Below are 23,291 nucleotides of genomic sequence, written 5' to 3'. Positions count from 1 at the left end.
GCGCCAGATTCCCAGAAGGGACCGAGCCCCTCTCATCCCTGTACCCCTCATCGATGTGCCATTTGAACGGATCGGGATCGATCTGGTGGGACCCCTAGAACCTTCGAAACGAGGACATAAATACATTTTAGTTATGGTCGATTATGTCACCCGATACCCGGAAGCGGTTCCCTTGCGAGCCGCCAATTCGAAAAGCATCGCACGGGAGCTGGTAGCCCTCTTTGCACGGGTGGGTATACCCAAAGAAGTCCTCACGGACCAGGGGACCCCCTTTACTTTGGGTACGTTCAGGGAGGTTGCCAAGTTACTCCACATTAAACATCTCAAGACGTCTGTGTATCACCCCCAGACAGATGGGTTGGTGGAACGTTTCAACCAGACCTTGAAACAGATGCTCCGCAAGGTAGTCAGCGCGGATGGTCAGGACTGGGACTGACTTTTACCCTTGGTGCTTTTCACGTATCAGGAGGTGCCTCAGGCTTCTACCGGGTTTTCCCCTTTTGAACTTTTATATGGACGCCAACCCCGAGGTATTTTGTATGTAGTAAAAGAAGGGTGGGAAGGAGAGGCGCTTCCCTCCATTACAATTCTAGAACATATCGCGCAGTTACGCGATAGGCTAGAAAAAATTAGGCCCCTCCTAAAGGAACACATGTCCAAGGCTCAAGCTGCACAGGCCCGCAACTACAACAGGAACACATCCCTGAGGGAATTCCAGCCGGGGGACCGCGTAATGGTGCTCGTGCCCACTTCCCACTCCAAATTGTTGGCGCATTGGCAAGGCCCATACGAGGTGAAAGAGAGGAATGGGCTTGTGGACTATTTGGTGCTCCAGCCGAATCGTCGCTCGAGCGAGAGGGTTTACCTCGTGAACTTGCTAAAACCCTGGAGGGACAGGGAGGAACCGCCACTCCCAGGGGCGGCCCTCTCCCTTTTCTTGGGAAAAGATGACCTTAACCTCGGCCCAAATTTGACTCCCCAACAACGACAGGAGCTCTTGGGAGCCATCCGGTCGGTCCCGGAAGTGGTCAGCGAGACGCCAGGGCGGACTGCGCTGATTAAGCACAACATAGTGACAGACCCGGGGGTGGTAGTCAGGGAAAGACCTTATCGCCTCCCGGAGGCGAAACGCACTGAGGTGGAGCTAGAGGTACGACGGATGTTGGACTTGGACATTATCGAAGAAAGCCATAGCTCCCTGGTCCAGCCCGTTCGTTCTCGTAATGACTTCAGATGTCTCAATCAGGTCTCCAAGTTGGATGCCTACCCCATGCCCCGGATAGACGAGCTTCTTGAAAGGCTGGGGATCGCCCGTTATCTGACTACCCTGGATATGACGAAAGGGTATTGGCAAATTCCCTTAACGGCATCCGCAAAAGAGAAGACAGCCTTTAGTACCCCTAGTGGACACTGGCAATACAAGGTCCTCCCTTTTGGGCTGCACGGAGCACCGGCGACCTTCCAACGTCTGGTAGATAGAGTGCTACAGCCCCACCAGTCCTACTGTGCCGCCTACCTGGATGACGTGGTCATCTTTTCCGGCACCTGGAAGGAACATGTATTACAGGTATATACGGTTCTCCTGACACTAGCAAAAGCCGGCCTTCGCATAAACCCTCGCAAGTGTTATTTTGGTTTAAGTGAGGCCAAGTACTTGGGCTACCTGGTGGGGGTGGACCCCAGTGTAATAAAGTTAAAGCCATTTTAGATTGGCCCCGCCCGATGGTCAAGAAACGGGTGCAAGACTTCCTGGGACTCGCGGGGTATTATCGTCGGTTTGTGCCTCGTTTTTCTGAGAGGGCAGCACCCTTGACAGAGTTAACAAAGAAGCGGGCCCCTGTCCAAGTGGTGTGGAATCAGGACGCGGAACGGGCATTCAGTGACTTGAAAAATGCCCTTAGCTCGGCACCTGTTCCTGTTCCTTTCCTCCTCCAGACCGATGCTTCGGACACAGGTCTTGGCTCTGTGCTAAGCCAGAGCATCGATGGTGTCGAACACCCCGTCATGTGCCTGAGCCGGAAACTGCTGGACCGGGAGACCAGATACGCAGCGGTTGAGCGGGAGGCCATGGCCATAAAGTGGGCCGTAACGTATCTGAGGTATTACCTCCTGGGTACGGAGTTCACCTTGATTTTGGACCATGCCGCTCTCCAGTGGATGGCGCTGCATCGGGAGTCGAATCCCCGGGTCACGAGGTGGTTTTTGGACCTGCAGCCCTACAAGTTCACTGTCACTTATCGCCGAGGTGGCCTGCAGGCCAATGCTGATGCTCTCTCCAGGGTACACAACCTCTCGGTTCAGTCCGCCCGACCAAATGGGTCTGGGCTAAGGGGGGGTCATGTCACGCATGAGCACATCGGGAACAACTGAACAACTCGACGGGCACCACAATAAACTCGGCCGGGGGACAAAGACAACGTACTAACCTCTCTCTCCTTTCTCTCACAGAAAAGACGAAGCCACGTCACCATAAAGCCCGGAGCACGCGACGGTCTTCACTTCCGGGGTCCTTTCTTCCCTCTGGTCCCCCAAAGATGACATCAAGCTCCCACAATCCATCACGCCTTCCCAGCAGCCATCACGTTTGATTTCTTTTGTCTTATAGTTTTGCTGTTTTGTGTCAAACGAAGACCTATTTCTGTTACAGTACAAGGGGTACAAACTCCCTAAATCTTTATGCTTGTGTCCTTCTCTTCCTTTTACAATATATATATATATATATATATAGCAAAATACCCGTGCTTCGCAGCGGAGAAGTAGTGTGTTAAAGAAGTAATGAAAAAGAAAAGGAAAAATTTTGAAAATAATGTAACATGATTGTCAATGTAATTGTTTTGTCACTGTTGTGAGTGATGAGTGTTACTGTCATATATATATATATATATATATATATATATGGAAGAAAAAGAATCGCAACACGTATACAGGAACACCGCAACGCCGTCAGAAGAAAGGACGCACTGTCATTGATCTATAAGCATACTAAATCAACAGGACATACATTTAATTGGGACGATATACAAGTAAAATTTAAAGCCAATAATAAAAGTGCTAGAGAGCTGGCTGAAATCTTGGTTATCAAATGAGAATGCCATCAACAGACACTTGGACATAAACCCAGCATATACGAACTTAAGAAGAACTTATTCTTAATAAACAAGACTTTACTCCCAACAACCTTAACACGGACCTAGCCATGTAAGGTATTGCTATATATTGCCTTTGATTCTTGTATGTCTAAGCATTATCCTCTGATGAAGACCCCTGGTAGGGGTTGAAAGCTCAGGAATAAAAACTACTTTATGATACGTGATTCATTTTCTCCCTTTGTGGATCTCCAACTGCTAATATATATATATATATATATATATATATATATATATATATATACACACACACATATAAACATATATATATATACATACACACACATATAAACATATATATATATATACATATCCATACATACACTCAACTAAAGGATTATTAGGAACACCTGTTCAATTTCTCATTAATGCAATTATCTAATCAACCAATCACATGGCAGTTGCTTCAATGCATTTAGGGGTGTGGTCCTGGTCAAGACAATCTCCTGAACTCCAAACTGAATGTCAGAATGGGAAAGAAAGGTGATTTAAGCAATTTTGAGCGTGGCATGGTTGTTGGTGCCAGACGGGCCGGTCTGAGTATTTCACAATCTGCTCAGTTACTGGGATTTCAACGCACAACCATTTCTAGGTCTTGAGCATTGTTTCTGACCATGTCCATCCCTTCATGACCACCATGTTCCCATCCTCTGATGGCTGCTTCCAGCAGGAAAATGCACAATGTCACAAAGCTCGAATCATTTTAAATTGGTTTCTTGAACATGACAATGAGTTCACTGTACTAAAATGGCCCCCACCATCACCAGATCTCAACCCAATAGAGCATCTTTGGGATGTGGTGGAATGGGAGCTTCGTGCCCTGGATGTGCATCCCACAAATCTCCATCAACTGCAAGATGCTATCCTATCAATATGGGCAAACATTTCTAAAGAATGCTTTGAGCACCTTGTTGAATCAATGCCACGTAGAATTAAGGCAGTTCTGAAGGCGAAAGGGGGTCAAACACCGTATTAGTATGGTGTTCCTAATAATCCTTTAGGTGAGTGTATATACATATATACATATACACATATATATATATATATATACATATATACACATACATCCACATATATATACATATTTACATATACATACATATCCATACACACATACATACACACACATATTTAAACATATCTACATATATACTGTACACACACATATATACAGATACTGTACACACACACACACACACACATATATATATATATATATATATATACTCTTTGGGGTGCGAGCAACTGTTGCAGGGGGTGCCAGAATCCATCAAGGAAGAAAAATGAAAAACATTATTTGTACAAAATCTTAATTTATTTATCCATTCCTAAATAATTAAATGGGCAGGCTATTTTGTATCCGTGCAATACGCTGCTTGTTAAAACTGATCACTCCTGCTCTTACGTGCAAGTCTGCGTGGATATTATGAACTATCGTATCTGTTCAAGTTCTATAAGACTGCTATAGTTAAACCCCTGCTCAAGAAAAATAATCTTGACCCCTCTGCCTTTGAAAATTTTAGACCCATTTCTAACCTACCCTTCTTAAGTAAAATTCTAGAGAAGGCAGTCATTATGCAGTTAAATGACCACCTAAATAAACATGCTATTCTTGATACATTTCAGTCAGGCTTCAGAACAAATCACAGTACAGAAACTGCACTCGTTAAAGTAGTAAATGACTTGCGGGTAAATGCAGACAGAGGCCATTTATCTGTTCTCATCCTCTTAGATCTGAGTGCTGCATTTGACACCATTGATCATAATATTCTTAGAAATCGCCTTAGTCAATGGGTGGGCCTCTCTGGCAGTGTCTTAAATTGGTTTGAATCCTACCTGGCGGGGAGAAAATTCTTTGTGAGTTGTGGTAATCAAATCTCAAAGAGACATGATATCCGATATGGTGTTCCACAAGGCTCTATCCTGGGTCCGCTGTTCTCAATCTACATGCTTCCGTTAGGTCAGATTATCTCAGGTTACAACGTGAGCTACCACAGCTATGCTGATGACACACAGCTGTACTTATCTATAGCACCTGATGACTCCGACTCTTTTGATACACTAACACAATGTCTTACTGGTATTTCTGAATGGATGAATAGTAATTTTCTCAAGCTAAATAAAGAGAAAACTGAAATTTTAGTAATTGGCAATAATGGATTCAGTGAGGTTATCAGAAATAAACTTGATGCACTAGGTTTAAAAATTAAGACGGAAGTAAAAAATTTAGGGGTAACCGTTGACTGTAATCTGAATTTTAAATCGCATATTCATCAGACCACTAGGACAGCATTTTTTCACTTAAGAAACATAGCTAAAGTTAGACCTCTTATATCATTGAAAGATGCGGACAAATTAATTCACGCTTTTGTTTTCAGTAGACTAGATTACTGTAACGCACTCCTCTCAGGACTACCCAAAAAAGACATAAATCATTTGCAACGAGTGCAGAATGCAGCTGCTAGAATCCTAACTGGGAAAAGAAAATCCGAACACATTTCTCCAGTTTTGATGTCACTACACTGGTTGCCTGTGTCATTCAGGATTGACTTTAAAATACTGCTTATGGTTTATAAAGCCTTAAATAATCTCGCTCCATCTTATATATCGGAATGCCTGACGCGTTATATTCCAAATCGTAACCTTAGATCTTCAAATGAGTGTCTCCTTATAATTCCAAAAGCTAAACTTAAAAGAAGTGGTGAGGCGGCCTTCTGCTGTTATGCACCCAAAATCTGGAATAGCCTGCCAATAGGAATTCGCCAGGCAAATACAGTAGAGCACTTTAAAACATTGCTGAAAACACATTACTTTAACATGGCCTTTTTATAACTTCACTTTAACTTAATACTGATACTCTGTATGTTCAATTCTTCATAATAACTATTCATGGTGGCTCTAAAATCCGTACTGACCCCTACTCTTTCTTCTGTTTCTTTTTCCGGTTTCTTTGTGGTGGCGGCCTGCGCCACCACCACCTACTCAAAGCATCATGATGCACCAACATTGATGGACTGAAAGCCAGAAGTCTACGTGACCATCATCATCAGGTCCTTCCATGAAAACGCTAAATACAAAGAGGACTGTTTGATTTATGTTAGGTAGAATGCCCAGAGGGGACTGGGCGGTCTCTTGGTCTGGAACCCCTACAGATTTTATTTTTTTCTCCAGCCTTTGGAGTTTTTTTTTGTTTTTTCTGTCCACTCTGGCCATCGGACCTTACTCTTATTCTGTTAATTAATGTTGACTTATGTTTATCTTTTATTGTGTCTTCTATTTCTCTATTCATTTTGTAAAGCACTTTGAGCTACATTTTTTGTATGAATATGTGCTATATAAATAAATGTTGATTGATTGATTCATTGATTGATTGATATTTAAATTTTAAATAGAAGGATTTTTTATTTAGTCGACAGAAATGTCTTTGGTAGGAATGTAAGATAAATGTAGGCATCATTGCATACATTTTTGTTCACCATAGAAATGTAAAGAGTAAATTCGCCTTACATTCCAACCAAAGATATTTGTGTCGACTAAATAGAACTTGAAAAGATATATTTTTTCAAATGTGATTGCGCAATTCAGATCGAGTTGACGCGCACTACATCGAGCTCGCGTGCTATTGTGGTTTCGCCTGCGTGCCTCAATAAGTCACCCTCCCCTCGCTCTTACTTTTTTACCGTTCATCTAATGATTACACTTGAGTATGGCTTTACCAAAACAATCATTGATGGCGAATAAAGTATCTATTATTCATAAAGCTTCAAATGGTGATCTGTCTTTCTGCATTAACCGCATATTTTTTCATACGTCTCAAACAAAGGGGATGTGAGGGTAAAATGAATTGGGAAGCGGTGATATATATGTATGTGTGTGTATATATTTATGTATATATATATTGAAATAGTTTTACTGTGTAATAATGCAAAGAGTACGTGACACGTGTTTTGCCCTAATTTTGGGGTCATCAGGCGTACATACTCAGTGCACCCCTCCTCGGGAATCGAACCTTGGACGTCGGCGCTAGAGGCAAAGCCTCTTCCATTGCGCCACGGCGTGTGGTTTGTCTATTTGAGAGTATGTAGATTGGGGTATATATATATATATATATACTCCGCTTCGCAGCGGAGAAGTAGTGTGTTAAAGAAGTTATGAAAAAGAAAAGGGAACATTTTAAAAATAACGTAACATGATTGTCAATATACAGTAATTGTTTTGTGAGTGTTATGAGTGTTGCTCTCATCAAGGATTTGATTAGCATTATTTCTTTCAATCAGGTTCGTATTTGTAGGATGTGTTGTGTTCAAGTCACATTCCGTGTTTGTCAATCGTTGTAAAGATAACAGGTTTCATTCATCGATTCGTTTCTTACTGCACCAATAAACAGCTCGTCTTCCTCTTTATCTGAGACGTGACACACTGCATGCACAGGTTTTTTTTTACACTGTCTTCCTTTAGCGGGACATTGACTTTTTCCACCGTGTGCTTTGTTTCCGCAGTAGCTGCACTTATGAATATGCTTGTAGGTGTCAGACGCTTCATATTTTTTTGCTGCCTTCTCAATTGTGTAATTCGGTTTTTGTTCAGCACTCTTTGGAACTGTTGCTTTTTGTCTGTGCATTGCGTCAGTTCACGTGAGCCACTCGGTGTACATGCATCAAAGGTTCCCAGCTGTGCTGGTGCCATCTCGTGCGATGTCCACGGCTGTATTTAATGTTAGCTAATACCCGGCACTTAAAAGTTTCTCTCGCAGTTTTGCTGAGTTTGTGCCAAACACCACCCTGACCATTTCATCTTCGTCTGCATAAGCACAGTCCTTTACCCGTGAATATTTAACGGCAGTATTTCTATTGGATTGCCGCTGACGGATGGCCTTATGTGGGCAGGCACTAAATTACGTGGGAGGTGGAGATGTCTATTATAGTATATGGACGAAAAAATAGGTTCCAGTTATGACCATTACGCGTAGAACTTTTGTAAGTAAGCTGTAAGGAATGAGCCTGCCAAATTTCAGCCTTCTACCTACACGGGAAGTTGGAGAATTAGTGATGAGTCAGTGAGTGAGGGAGTGAGTGAGTGCTTTGCCTTTTATTAGTATAGATATTTTCATATTTATATGTTATAATGGATGGCCGGTTTCCTATTCTGGCCCTTACCCCCAGGCAGCCAGGAGGAGCTCTCCCGAGAGCATGTACGGGCCCCGAATTCCAGCAGGGCCTCATGGACTATGTAGTTTTTATGCACAGCCCTGTTGGATACCTTGGGGGCCACTGGGAGTCGCTGTCGGGAGGCCAGTGGACTCTTTTGCGCACTATGACCCGGAGGTTTGTCACAGGAACAGCGACGGGCTTCCGGGGTGAGGAAAAGCATTGTTTACCCTGACCCAGGAGGAATAAAGACTTGTGGACTGTTGGATTGGAAATACTTCCGGGTCGGGGAATATAAAAGGACTGAGGGAGCACCCAGACGGCGAGCTGAGCTGGGTGGTAGGAGGGCAACGTGTCTGGGAGTGGAGGATTGTGATTTATTGGATTGGTTAGTGTTTATTGAGAATAGTGGAGTGGTGGTGCTTTGTGCACTTAATTATTATAATAAATAATAATTTTTGGACTTTTACCTGGTGTTTGGCGTGGTACCTGAGGGTTCAAGGGAGCACTAGCGCCCCCAACTGCGACAATGTATATTTTTATATGAACACTTTGGGCACTTGTTGAACACTTTGATGAGCAGATAAGTTTATATGATACTTTTGATGCTACTTTTTGAGCACTTAGTTACACTGTTGAGTACTTGTTATATTAAGCACATATTATATTTAAAAAAAAAGCGAATTACTGGATTTAGCAATCAATATCAAAAAGCCATTAGAAAATGGCAGAACTAGAGTTATTCTACTGAAATATTACTCCAGAGGACTGGGTGGAAGATTAACAGTAACAGTGTATGGTTGACAATGACTGGAGACAAAGGTAGCAAGCTGCCAAAAGGTGTTGATTATCAGCATAAGGGGTGTAATTATTCTGTTGGTATGAATGAGCAAGCAGGGGATAAAAGTGGCACAGTGCTGAAAGGTATTGGTCATGAGCATATAAAGGAGTGGACAGAATATTTAATGTGAAGTCAATTCTGTATAAAATATGCTACTCTGTGTCTGCGGGTTAGCTGTTTTCATGAAACTAGCATGGCTTTATTATGTGTTTATTGAAATCTCACTGAAACCAAATGCCTCCTGTCCTGGTGTCAATTCCTGGCTAAGAATATTCCACAATATTGATTGCACATTTGCACATCCTTAATGTATTCATGACTAGCCATCACAAGATATGAAGATCACCTGCATGCACAATAATGCCAACCAGATTAGGCAAAATGTTTTGCATAATAACGCAATACTTTTCCAAAATAACACAATACTTTTGATTAATAATGCAATACTTTTACAGATTAACACAATAATTATTGCATAATAAGGCAGTATGTTTGAGAAATAACCCAATACTTAATAGAAAATAATGGAATACTTTTGTGAAATAAGCTAATAAGTAAGTAATAATAACCCTAGACAGGGTGCCAGTTCATTTCAAGGTTCACCAATACTCACCCTGGACCAATCTGGAATCACCAGAATATCCTGAAGCAAATTTACGCAAACACAAATAGAATGTCAAACGTAGCATAAATGCTGGAGAAAAGAAAGCAATACAGAAGAAAAATGGTGTAGGGTGATTGGTTTTCCAAAGTATAAGTAAACTTTGCTCAGGTTGCTCCATCAGCTTGAAGCAGAGTGTGTGTGCAAGTAAACAGAGAAAAGTTTCTGTACAACTTCAAATACAGATTCAAATTTAGCTTGAGAGGGGCCACAGTATTTTCCCCTTTTACAAGTTGTTAAGCTACTCCTGTTGGCAAACACATCCTCAAGTAGTCTCAGCTGTTGAAATGGCTGCAATGTTGCATGAACACTGCAAACAGCAATGCAACGGTCTGAGCAAACCTCTATCTCAAGTCACATACACTCCTTTTACAAAATATTTATCAATCAAAAATGTCTCTTTGATTAAGTAAATAAAGAATTGAAAATGCTTTGACTGTCAAAACAGTTAGCCAAATCCCAGAATGCAACTGAAATTTTATGCCATATGTATATTTTCTAACAAACGTAAAAGAAAAAAATCAACATTTACTGTCATTTCAATTTTGCTAAGCTGTACTTGTGAACGTTTTTGTAAATTTCAAAGTTTTAAATGTCAATTACTGTAACATAAGTGAGGTTTAGTTTATATTGTAATGTTATATTACAAACAATTTGTGATATTTGACTCGGATTATGATGTAAATATGTAACGGTAATCTGAAAAGTGCAATTATCTTGTATGGTTTGTCTGCGCCCCTACCGCCAGCCTAAACTCTGCCCATGCTTTGCCTCTATACAACCCTTGGCTAGATTAAGTGGATTCTGCAAATGGACAGATAGATGGGTGGACTTTAACATGATTTCACTGCAATATAAAATGGCACTTAATAAAATATCCATTAAAATAAAACACCCCATGACTCACCAGCTTATATATGAAGGAGTCAGTATCACTGGGCCTGGCGGATAAAGGTTTCCGTTGTAGGAACAGGTACAGTTTTCCAGACTTGTGCATGTCATTGTATTTTCATCAAGATAGGATGCATCATCTGGGCACTTTGCATAGCAGCCTGTGAATCAGTGAATTTTATAAATTGTTAATGAAGCAATTTCTGATCTTAAAAATAGAACAAATAGAGCAAATTTACACAACCACAAATAGAATGTCAAATGCAGCATAAACCCAGGAGAAAATAAAGTACTACAGAGAAAAGAAAAATATTACTCATTCAATACACAATTCATTAATAGGAAAACAGATCTAATGACAGGCTGTATTCTAGTGACCAGGATAAAAAATGAACTTCCAATTGGATGAGCTTATTTTCCTTTAATGTTTTCTATTGGGTATACAGTATATGTGTGGTGTGAACATACAGCTAAAAACAATGAACAAAAAATGTAACTGAGCAAGTCCCTCCTAGACATTAGTGCTCACCTGTGAATCCAATAGTTTACTCAATAATTATTTACCTACTTCACCTTTGTATTCTTCATTGTAACATTGTAAAACTGCACGTTTCCCTAAATCACTTACTGACTAAAGCTCATATTAATGTTATTAAGCACTCTTCTTTGAAGTTTCATGGCAAGTTTTTGGTCAAAGTATTTCAACTCACATCAGGACGTTATACTGTAGACTTTGTTGTCCCCTGTTACCATGGAGGCTTTGTGTGTTAATTTTCAAGTAGCCTCTATAATCTTCCTTAAGGATATATTTTACTGATTAAAAATATGTTAATTATTGCTCCATATTGTAGATGTTATTTTACAATTATAATGTTTACCTGTTTAATTACTACTTTAACAGAAAAGCTGTCTCCGGAAACCGTGACAAGGGATCAAGAAAATACAGTATATAAATGAGTATTTAGTTCATATTAAAACACACAGGACAAACATGAATAATGAAAAAACAGGCTCAATGGAAAAGATCAAATAATAAACCTGCAGCACCTATAAAAGATAGTGATGATCCTATCGATAGACTGCTGGTTGGAACTGGTGGATTTTAACTCCAAATAACTTATCTTTTTTTTGTATTGTTCCTTTACATGAGGTGTTACAGTATTTAAGAAATCATACGTGCTATTTTAGTACCATTTTTTTTTTTTGTAAGCAGAGAGGGAAGAGAGTGAAGAAAGGAATATTGGTTTTTACATTAAGGAAAGTGGAGTAATAAACTGAGAAAAGGGAATCTGAGTAGTTATACTGTGCAAGGAGAGGAACAGTAGGGTGTAAAAAAAGTGAGGCACATCTTCAGCAGAACTGAAAAGTTAAGACTGAGTTCAGACCTTTTAATGTTGTCATGTAATTAAAATAAACATTGCTTGTCTGAGTGTCAAAAGTGGGCAAGCTTGTGTTTAGTACAGGAGTTCACATTTTTAATTATAAAAAGGACAGATAAAGAGAAATTTGCCTTATATTAAACAATAGTTGTTAGCTTAAGAAAAATGTCTAGATTTTACATGTAAACTGGTTAAGTATGTTAGCCTTGTATCTTGCTGAGAAACATGAACATTTTATTAGAATTGTGGTTTGCAACAATGACAAGACATGTGTATTATAGATAAATATTTATGTTTTATTATGTTTTAAAGGGGTTTAATTTATTTTAGTATTTTTGTGGTTACAGAACAATAAACCTACAGGCAACACCTGTGGTCTATAGTTTAATTACAAGAATATAATTTTAACATAGAACATATTGTTTCTACATGGCTGGTTTTGCAGGAGCTCAGTATAAAAAATGTATTTAGCTTAAGACTCTAAAGCTTTTAGCAGCTGTCCTAGCAAGTGTGACATTGTGCCCAACAGGCATTATTAATACAAGAGCAAACATTTTATTTGTACATTGATAAAAGTGAGCTATGTTGACATAATGATCAACACAGCAGTAAAAAACAAATTTACTGACCCAGTACTTCGATCAGAAAAACAATTCTTATTCAGAAATGTTAGTATTGCCATTATTTTCACCAAAGTGAAAAATGGAATTTTTGCTTGTTTTAAGATGGTGGCTGCCCTTACAGCTCCACAGTGCTTAGTTTGATACCTAGTCCAGAAACACTGCCAATGTGTAGTGTGCATGTTCTCTCTGTGTTTGTAAATTTACTTTGCCCAACCCTATCTTGTACATCTCAAAATATTAGCAGGTTAGGTTAATTGGCCATTGTAAATTGGCCTATTATGAGTGAGTTTGTGGATTCCTATCAAGGTTCATTTCATTGTGCCAAGTGTTGAATAATTCTGGAATAAATACTTATTGAACATGCAGGATTGAAGGGGTGTTTGTAAAAAATGACCCCTTCTTATTTGAATGTGGTGATATAAAGTAGTACATTTACACTATAAAATTTTGCATAACTTTATAATATCAGCAGAACTGTGAAATACTATAATTTTGCAAATAAGCATTTACATTTCTGAAACTGTGTTGAAAACAGAAAAATATACATTACCTTCAAGTTTTGATGAATAGAACATATTGGCACTGCTACCACTACAGGTCTTCACTGGCAGTGTTCCACAAGGTTCATAATGCCAACTGCATCCACCAGGCTGATTGTAGTAGTCACAATACACAGCTGCAAAGGAAAGCTTATATCATTTCTAAGCACTGAGTTCTTTATTCTGGAAGATGCTAATACAACCGCTCTTTCTTTTTACAGTAAGACATTAATAACATTTTGTATTTATTAAAGATATATCATTAAATTCATGTTCTGTAAAAACACAATAATTTGCTGAAAATTAAAATTTTGTCTTTGTAATGTCAAGTAATGTTTTTATTCCAGAATACAACCATATATCTTATAATAAAAACATTTCTTTTTTAATATATGCCTTATATGCTACATTATGTACAGTTAGGAATTTTCTTGCATTTTATTTGGCTGCATATTCAGCTATTGTAGTAGATGTAAGAGACATGTAGGCATCTCTTTTACTTTACTCTTTGCTCTTTTCAAGAATGTTACTATAAAATATTTTTAAAAAGATTATTGTTTAATAAACAGTTTTTTTCCTGGTGGCAAATGATTACATAAAAACCTTATACCCTTGCTTTATTTGTCTTTACTTCAATTACATGTTGGCATGAAATGTGTAAGAATGGTTTTTCACATTTTAAATTATGTGCATGGAATTTCTCTTTATTTTGCGCTAATTATTAAATGACCTAAATATGAGTGTCCCTACTATGTTAGTACAGTACTATATTAATGATGGTTTTGCATTTTTCATGCTATGCTGTACATACGGCAGAGGTCAGGTGTTCTCCATTTCACACAGACATTTGCTTCATTGCAGGCCTCAGCATATGCAGCCACAGCAGTGCAGAAACCCAGGAACCTTCCTTCCATTTCACATGCACATGACTCTTGTACACAAACATCATAGTATGGCTGAGGATCCACCTAAATTTAACAATTTTCATAAATGAAGTAGGACAATTTAGTAAACTTAACTGAAATAAACAGTGACAAAAATTCAATATTTATCAATTGATATTTTTTGTTTCACCTTTGAATGACATTCTTGAAAGGTTCTTTGGTAAATAATGCTGCACCTTCTCTGGGCCCAGGCAGAACAATACCAGTGCTTCTCGCAAGGAAATGTTTGGTTTACAACGTCAGAACAACTTTCAACTTTCCAGCTGTTTCCAAATTCCAGGATATTCGCCACCACTGAGTTTGATCTGGTCTGAAGTTCATTCTTTGAGTTTCCATCAAAATTACCACAGAGGCCGCATACTTTATTCTGCAACCAAACCAAATATTATTATTACAGTATGCTAACGTTTTGGCCAGAAGTGAAAAATATATTCCAGAAAATCTTCATGATACCAACTTGTTTTCATTCTCTGTAAAGGTAGCTGAATCAAAATAAAACATTGTCCAGGTAAACAATTTTGCATGCTGTCTATCATCAACAAATATTGTATGACTTCTAAATTACCGTATGTGATTCATTTCTGTTACTAATGAAACTCATCACTAAGTACTGAAGTGTGCAATACAAAACCATTCTCTCCTTAATTATTTTTTGGATATGAATAAAAGCACCCAACAAATGCTCCAATTTATTGTACCTCCTGTGTATCACAGACTTTATCTTATCACTGTGCTTCTTTCCTAAACATCCATGCTATGAATATAAATAAAGGTAGAACATTTATCTGCTCCTTATTACAAATATGCATATAAATACAGAATTAATGCACTTGGTTATCACTGCTTCAGAATTGTAAGGGCTCAATCAATGGATTGTTCTTCTTAGATTCATTAAGAGAGAGAAATAAAAACTATGAAAAATATTTATCTCCTTAATTATTACAAAGGGTGATGAAGTGTATCTGCTCGACAGATTCAATATATTTTTCTGCCTAACAGGAATTTGAACAGTAGCTGTCTTGATTTACTATGATTTACGGTCGGTTTATGTATAAAGGTGGACGTTTGCATAAATAGAGGCTGTACCGCCCAGAACATCATGAAATGCCAATTATAATGCTACTGATAATGTTATAATTATATCTCAGCAAGATCTTGAAAAAAACCAAATCATCCATACACAGGTATGGTTGCTGAAAGAACAAAAAGTCAAAGTAAGTCCATCCAGTCCTCCGTTATCAAGCCTGTCTTGTGCAATGAAGCATCAAGGTGACCAGAATCTATTCCGGCAGCATCAGAAACAAGACAGAAAAACCAGTGGTCAATTGGGCCCACACTCATGAACACACCAAAAATCCTCACTCCAGGCCAAACTATGCTTAGCAAGTAACATGACATGCTGATTTTTGGATTCTATGGGAAATTAGAGAAAATCCAGAAAACGCCATAAAGCCAGTGAAGGGATCTGGGAAAGTTTATGAGTTAGGAAACCTCATGAAGTTCGACAAGGAATTTTACATAGAAAAGCTAAAAATATTGTTAATGGAATAATCTACAAATGTACTAAAAATGTTCCTGCAAATGGGTAACACTGTGATAAATGTCTGTATGTAAAATAAAATACTGTAGGTTAAACATCTATAGTAAAACACAAATTACTTAGCTATGTGAGAGAAGGCGTTTGGATTGACAATTTAGTTAATACTTGTTACTTTAAAATACTGTAGATTTACAAGCCAGCCAATAATGATTAATACCCCAACAAAACTGTCACTTACCCTCCACTGAGACTTTAGTATAACTGTAATTCTTGTGTGCTTGTCCCATATTAGTGTTATTCCATTGGAGATTGTGACAATCAGATAGAGCCCAACCGTTTCAACAGAATAATTTATGATTCCTTCTGAAATGGTGTTCTGACCAGCTGTCTTCTCTGTCAGATTCAAGTCTCTCAGGACTAGTTCTGTGTTCTGTATAGATATTTATAACCATATTAAAGTAACTGTATTACTTTTAAACACCAAGCTTAATGTGGATTTCTAAAGCATCCTTACCTTGAATGTCACTTTCACAGCTCTGGAACATGTCAGTGCTTCCTCACAGCAAGGAACGCTTTCTACTGTTATCCGGAATGTGCCATTTAAGTTTCCACAATAATCCTATACCAAAACATGTGTAGTTATGTTAATTATTTCACATTATTTGTTTAAGGTTATATAATTTTACATTTTCATTTCAAGGTCTCCACATAGTAGGAAACCATCATTGGGTTGTGGAGCATGTCTTCATATATATTACCCATTGGTACAAAAAGTGAAGTACAAAACGGAAACTAGTTTTTTTAATAGGATGCTGTCTGTGATGTTAGTAACCAAATCACATTTATTAGGTGTAAAGAGGATTTAGCTGTGATCTCCCTTTGGTCAGGGGTTTAATCCTAGAGCATGAATTTTATATGTTTCAGTTTGCTTGTTTAAAATCAACTGTTTAATAAAATATCCTTAAAGTTAACTTACAGCTTATTTGGTCACTAGTCCTCCTCGGGGAGTAGAACAATTTCTGAACCCTCCATATTTGCAGTGTATTGTCTCATATTTAAGTGTAAAACACTGAAATCTAACTTAAATCTTCAGCATTTGTTTTTTGAGAGTAAATCATGAAGGAAAGAAGCTTTATCTCAGGACTTTCTTCAAAACTATCAAGAAAATTCTTCCCACAAGCAAAAGACAAGACTTTTCCTTTCAGAAACTTGTCTCAACTACATTCTTTCTGCCATTTAATTTCTCCCTAATCTCTTTCAGTTAGATTTTCCTACTACTTTACTACCCTTGATCCTCTTCTGTCTCTCATCCTTATGTCATGGACTTTACACTTAGATCAGATTATTGGCTCTTATTTCCAGATCTTGGTTTGTTCCCTTCGTCATGGATACAATCACTTTCTCTTCAGTCTAGCTCTGTTCTTGCTGCTCTCCATCTTGTGAGAGTTGTCCCAGTACTGAGGAAACCAAAAGAGGATCTATTTGCATGTTTTAGCATCTTTACAATCTGCATTGCACCCTGAAAATAGCACCAAAGTTTCCGTTGTCACAATTGTAAACAACTTTCGCTTCAGTGCTAATAGGGTTTGACCTTCTGCAGTGCTATTTGTTGGTTTTACAGGCACTTTGGATCACTGAACCTTTCTGGTACACTGAAAGAATTATAGTACACTAACATAAGCCTGCTGCCACTAGATGTCATTTTACCTCCTGTAGCATGTAGTCCGTTGTCTTAGCAGGTGAATGCACCTCCTTGTATGCTCTCCCACATCACATTTTGTGGCTACATACATCTAATAAACCTGTTAGACAGCTAAGATCTCATTACAGTTCTAAGACCCTCAGACACAAATCTTTGACAATCCTCATTCAGAATGGGGAACTTTTTCTCTGCAACTCATTTTCTAGATTTTGTTGCTGACATTCAGTTGCTGTCTGCAGACACACCTGTCCACTCTCTCTCTCTCTTCTACTGCTGTCCCTTTTTCTACTATGCATTGTAATAGTAATGTTAAGTTTCACAAGGTAAAATTATAATAATGTGGACTGCTAGCTTTGAAAGCTCTGCCTATACTTTTCAGTGTACTTCTTCCTTGCTACTGGGTCTGTATTTCTTTGTAGTTTTATGCTGTAGCTGATCTATAGATATAGCACTATTTAAAATCTTTCAAATGTGAAGTATTATACCTCCTGGTGTTTTTATTAGACTGCTTATTTTTTTAAATTTGACACTGCATTATGACCGTGTTTGCTCTACAAAATGTTTTGAGATGGAGCATTCTCCTGAAGGCAGTCTATAAAATAAAGACTGATTGATGATGCTCACTAACATCTTTCAGTTGATTTTGCCACTAAAATATGATAGTCAAAGAAGAGTATTTTTTGCAGCAGTAAAAATTCAAGTAAAGGTTTATTGAAGGCCGAGTTGAAAAATATATTATGAATTATCCCCAATAACCCTTCTCAGGATTAATTAGGTTTGGAATATGGTATGGTATGGTATATAATGGATTATTACTATCAAGTATTGAAGAGTTGTGTTTAAAGTGCATTGCAATATTAACCTTAGCAGTTTTTGGCACTGCTTGCATCATTTTGACATTATTTAAAAGAATTTCTGTTAAACTGACAAAAATATGTAAGTTCTTTTTATGTATATTAGGTATATTATTTTGGTGTGCTGTATACAGTAAAAAAATTTACTTTATGCTTTCATATAATATTACCCCCACCCTGTAACCCTACACAGGATTAAGCAAGCTAGATAATTGATGGATGTATGGAGTTTTAAAATGAAGTATGGGTTTTTTTTGGGGGGGTTACATTTATATATTTGCTTAATGATCCATTTATTCTTAAACTGCACAGCTATCTGTTTTAATTGCATATTTCCTTTTAAAGAGAAGCAGAAAGAGAATGACGTTTATGAGAGTGAAACACAGTTAAGTCCTGAAAATAAATAGGACAAATGCTGTCCCAGTGCTAATACTGTGTATATTTCTCATATTCTCAAATATCTCTGCTGTTCCTTACCTCAACAAATGTGTATTCACAGTTTCCATCAAAGCTGTACCATTTCATATCAAATGTTTGATAATGTCCATCACCATAAACCTGGCATTTTCCTGGGCAGTCATTATGAGTGCAACTCCATGATGCATTCATGCAAATACTAGAGACCAAAAAAGAAATGTAATTTACATTTCACTAGTTTTAATGTTATAAAGTACTTATGCACATTGTTTGCTCTTACCATGTATTGCAGTCAACTTGAACACTGTCACCAGAATTGTAGACTTTGCCTCCAAACATACACGGACACTGATCTAGTGGGACACAGTTGCCAGCATTGTCCATATAAAATCCATCTTGGCAATAACACCCACTTACACACTTGAAAGACACACTCTGTGAGCATATGAACAAATTTGTATTACAAAATTAGTAGACACATAATTAACACAACTTTTAAACGAAAATAAATTAGAATAAACAGTGGTGGTGATTAATGCATTTTTAAAACTTGTAAACTTACAGATATGGACACCGAGGAGCATGTTCTGTAAAACTGGGAACTGGGTGGATTTATGCAATCTACATATACTTGGTTTTTCTCACATACTAAGAAAAAGAAAATAAAGCAGTTAGTCTAAACTGTTAACATCAATTTGTATAGCCTAAAGCAGCAAACAAAACCTGTATAATTATTTCTGCCTATAGGGCAAAAAACAGGCAAAGATTATGTATTTTGGAAAGCATTTAAAAAATATAATATATACAGGACCCTTTTCAGAAATCTGAAATATATGGAGTCGATTTTGAATCTACAGTTCCTTGCCATTCCATATAGTGAAATATCACATACTGTATTGTGAAACGTCCAAAGTAGGCAAAAGCACATCTATTGCTTTAAATAAAAGATACCTGTATAAACCTTGTGTTTTTTTGCATCAGACATGCCACTTTGTAGTAAATCTAACACAGACATTTTTTGAGCAGATCCCTGATCCTTGAGCACAGAGCCCTGATTTTTTTTAATTTAAAGTTTGTCAAGAATGCAGTTGGTCTGATAGATGGACAATGAACGCCATATCCAATGCCACATGGTATCATGTAGCTGAGCATGAGGGTGAGGTGAGGTCATTGCTGTTAGTCACACAAATTTACTGGCAGCAGGTTTGCAAATTAGCACGTGACCACCTTTGAGGGGGACATTTGGGAGCCAAGAAAACACTAGCCTGGATTAAACTCCAATTTTTTTGGCCAGGTATTAATGAGGAGGTCCACTGCTTTTGCAGTTCCAGTCCAGAATTAAAACTACATCATTTGGATTGCATTGGGCACTGGTGACCTTCCAGCTTCTGGTGGATAGAATGCTGTATCCCCACCATACCTATAGTGTTGCCTACCTGGATTAGATCTTCATCTGTCCCAGAATACGGTGCTCCTAACACTAAGCGAAGCAGGTCATCGGATCAACCCGAAGGAGGGGAAATACTTAAGCTACTTGGTGAACAGAGGTACGATATGACCACAATGCGATAAAATCCCCCCTCCCTGTTCCCCGGCTAGCCTGCACACACACAGCATGGTAACATTCCGGGCCCAGGCACGCTTTTGTGATCACCATACGAACTTGTGTAATGCAAAAACAACATCTGAACATAGAGTGACAGTATGCATGTCAAAATAATTTTCCTTATTTTGTATTTATTTTGCAGTTGTGTAGGGCAGAATAATGCTCTACCCTCTTAAAAATTTATTGAGTGTGCAGCGTTTTGCTGTTAATCGTGCTTTACATACGAGAAGATTCTTACAGAATCAAATGATGTTAAGGGAGGAATCTGCAACTTTTTTTTGCCAACTACAGTTCATGTTCATCAGTAATGTGAAAATAAAAACCTATTATTAACTCAAGTGGTATCAAATGGAATCACGTTGCATCATTGACGTTATGACTGTGTTCTGTGCTTGGGTACATTTAGTGATCCCATGGTTCCTGAATCCTAGTGGGCCAGGGCATGGTATGGTTGGCCCTGCACAGAGCGATCACACTAGTGAAACAGACTAGAGAAGACCATCCAACCCCATCACTGACCTTATTTCCAGGTGCACCACTAAAGACACGCCTCTTTCATCCTCCCCTCTATAAAACTGCCACTCCTCTTTTTCTCGCTCAGTCACGTTTTGGGACTCATTCACAAGAAACTAGTCATTCTATACTACTCTTTAAATTTTGTGCACAATTTTTTCATGTATACGGGGTGGCTTCCCAAACCTTTATCTTGTACTTGTTTACTGTCATTACAACATGTTAATCTGCACATGCCATATGCCAAACACAAGTTGCTTCATCCAGTTAAATGAAAAGAGCCTACTTCTATAACAACTTCCTCTAATATTTCCATGTGTGGCAGGACTGGTAGCAGTAAACAATAAAGTAAAGCCAGTGAATCTAGAACACAACAGAAGTCTATTAAAACAGACAAATATAAATAAATCTTTTAAGTTTACACATTAAACTTTATACAATATATATTCAAAACAGACAACACGTTTTATAAATTGAGTTGGACTTTACATATTCAGAATTAACTCCATATATAAAATGTAACTCTATTTATTATAAAATACGATATCCTATGTGCCTGGTTGGAACGCCATAGTTCTCTTAATGAATACACATTGACAAATCCATATTGGGCACTTTTATGTTTTGTAAGCATCTCCCACTGAATATACAAAATAGTTTAAATGGTTAAACCAGAAAAATGCCAAATATCAAAAAATGCAATAATGTTTAAAAATATGGAAACATTTCATCAGCTGTGTCAACTAAAATGGGACACTTACCTACTACTGGCTCAGGACATGAAAGAGCTCCATATTGACAATCACTTCAAAAGAAAAAATATATATATATATACTTTTAATTAATCCAATTTATCACCTTCAATGCTATGCTCAAACATATTTCATATGTGTTATTTAATGACTTATTTTAATTAATTATTTAATAACTTTTTAAAGCTATATCTGTGCAGGCCCTGCTTCTGATTGTAGCCCTTTTTACTGCTAACATTTGGTCTAAACATGCAGGCTGTTTCAGGAATTTACCTATTAACTGCTAGCTGGTGATATTTGCAAGTAAAAGCTGCTCTGAATATAAAATGTTCTCCTGATATCTACTGCCTTGATTTTTATTTAAACAAAAATTGCTGGGTCAAGCATGTAAAATGGCTTTATGTGGGTTTTGCTGACAATATTGTGAGTAAACTACAGTATTTACAGCAAGTAAATTTTACCTAAGTCTGTGAATAATATAAGAGTTTTAACAAACAAATGTGCAAGGATAATTATTAGAGAAATAACTAAACATTAGATAAACTCTGAACTATGGGTGGGAGTCACCATCCACCATTGTTAATTCATTGAGTAATGTCCGATTCACAGCTACATCTATATAAGTATGGTAACTGCACACATCTTTCACTAGTAACGAGGAGTGAACCAGTATAGAAATTTACAATGAACTTGGTGGAAATAGGGCTTAAAGTAATTTTTCTGAAAAAATAAAAGATGCAATAATACAGATTTTCAAATCCTGGCTTTTTCTAATTTTACTGTGCAGTTTTTCATCCATAGTTGTGTTGGGTTTTAAAAACGTTATGCATAAAATGTCTTTGTCTGGGATAAGGGAGTATTAAGAGAAATGCAGCACTTGAATTCCACTGCTCACCTATTTTATTTTTGGCAAAAGTGATACTTGAAAACATTTACAAAACTTTCAGGACCCCGATTCCTTTCCTGGTACTATTATGTATGAACACTATTATTTCTCTCCAATAAGAATGAGAAAATGTGCCTTCAGCTGCATAGACAGACCCAGCTGCTGCTAGCTACAACCAGGATGCATAATTAAGAGAATAATTATGGTCACACTTTTTATTGGGTTATCTTAGACTAGGGGTGCCCAATTCCGGAGGGTCTCGTTGGCTCAGGTTTTCCTTCTAACCATTTTCCTACATGGTGACTAGTTATTTCTGCTAATTAACTTAATTTAATTGATGTGCTTTTTAAGACTCAGACCCTTTAAATAAGGGGTGAGTAATGTCTGTCCTGGAGGGCCGCTGAAGCTGTAGGTTTTTGCTCCAATACAATTGCCACGTGAGAAGTCATTTATTGCTGATGGAACACTTATTTCTCAAGTGACACTTTTCTGCTTCATTTTAGTTGTCTTGCTTGTTAAGATTTTGAACTCATAATTTCTTATTTTAGTTTTAAATGGCTGCACTCGCTATAATTGCTCCTTATTTGCAATAAGATGCAAATGTCAATGGAGCTGGCATGTTTTCTATTTACATTTGTGAATTCATCATGTATTATTTGTTTTAGTAAAATACTTAGAAATAAATTGAAGAGGAAAAACTGAAGGACTAAAAATGAATCATCCATTTTAGGCTTTAAACCATTTGGATGATATCATTAGAAAGGAAAAATAAATCTATGATTTACCTGACATTGTGTAGTCAAAATACTAACAAACCATCAAATTAAATAAGACCTCTTATTGGCAAGGA

At 37.8% G+C, this 23,291-nt stretch overlaps 1 protein-coding gene across 3 annotated transcripts in view; it reads right to left on the bottom strand.

Moving 5' to 3' along the window:
- Window positions 1–23,291, bottom strand: part of LOC120533958 (mucin-19-like) — a 114,961-nt gene that overhangs the window by 39,100 nt on the left and 52,570 nt on the right. For all 3 annotated transcript variants that reach the window (XM_039761113.1, XM_039761114.1, XM_039761112.1), the window contains exons 21-30: window positions 21,565–21,608; window positions 19,247–19,332; window positions 18,965–19,119; window positions 18,745–18,883; window positions 16,226–16,330; window positions 15,950–16,141; window positions 14,302–14,538; window positions 14,039–14,195; window positions 13,239–13,364; window positions 10,703–10,847 (exon numbers count right to left, since the gene is read on the bottom strand). In XM_039761113.1, the coding sequence (XP_039617047.1) occupies window positions 10,703–10,847; window positions 13,239–13,364; window positions 14,039–14,195; window positions 14,302–14,538; window positions 15,950–16,141; window positions 16,226–16,330; window positions 18,745–18,883; window positions 18,965–19,119; window positions 19,247–19,332; window positions 21,565–21,608 (1,386 nt within the window). The remainder of the gene's footprint in view (window positions 1–10,702; window positions 10,848–13,238; window positions 13,365–14,038; window positions 14,196–14,301; window positions 14,539–15,949; window positions 16,142–16,225; window positions 16,331–18,744; window positions 18,884–18,964; window positions 19,120–19,246; window positions 19,333–21,564; window positions 21,609–23,291) is intronic.

Source organism: Polypterus senegalus, chromosome 8 (genome assembly GCF_016835505.1).
Source record: "Polypterus senegalus isolate Bchr_013 chromosome 8, ASM1683550v1, whole genome shotgun sequence".
Taxonomy (NCBI): Eukaryota; Metazoa; Chordata; class Cladistia; order Polypteriformes; family Polypteridae; genus Polypterus; species Polypterus senegalus.
The sequence above is the reverse complement of the archived record's forward strand: the minus strand, read 5'-3'. Positions and strand labels throughout refer to the sequence as shown.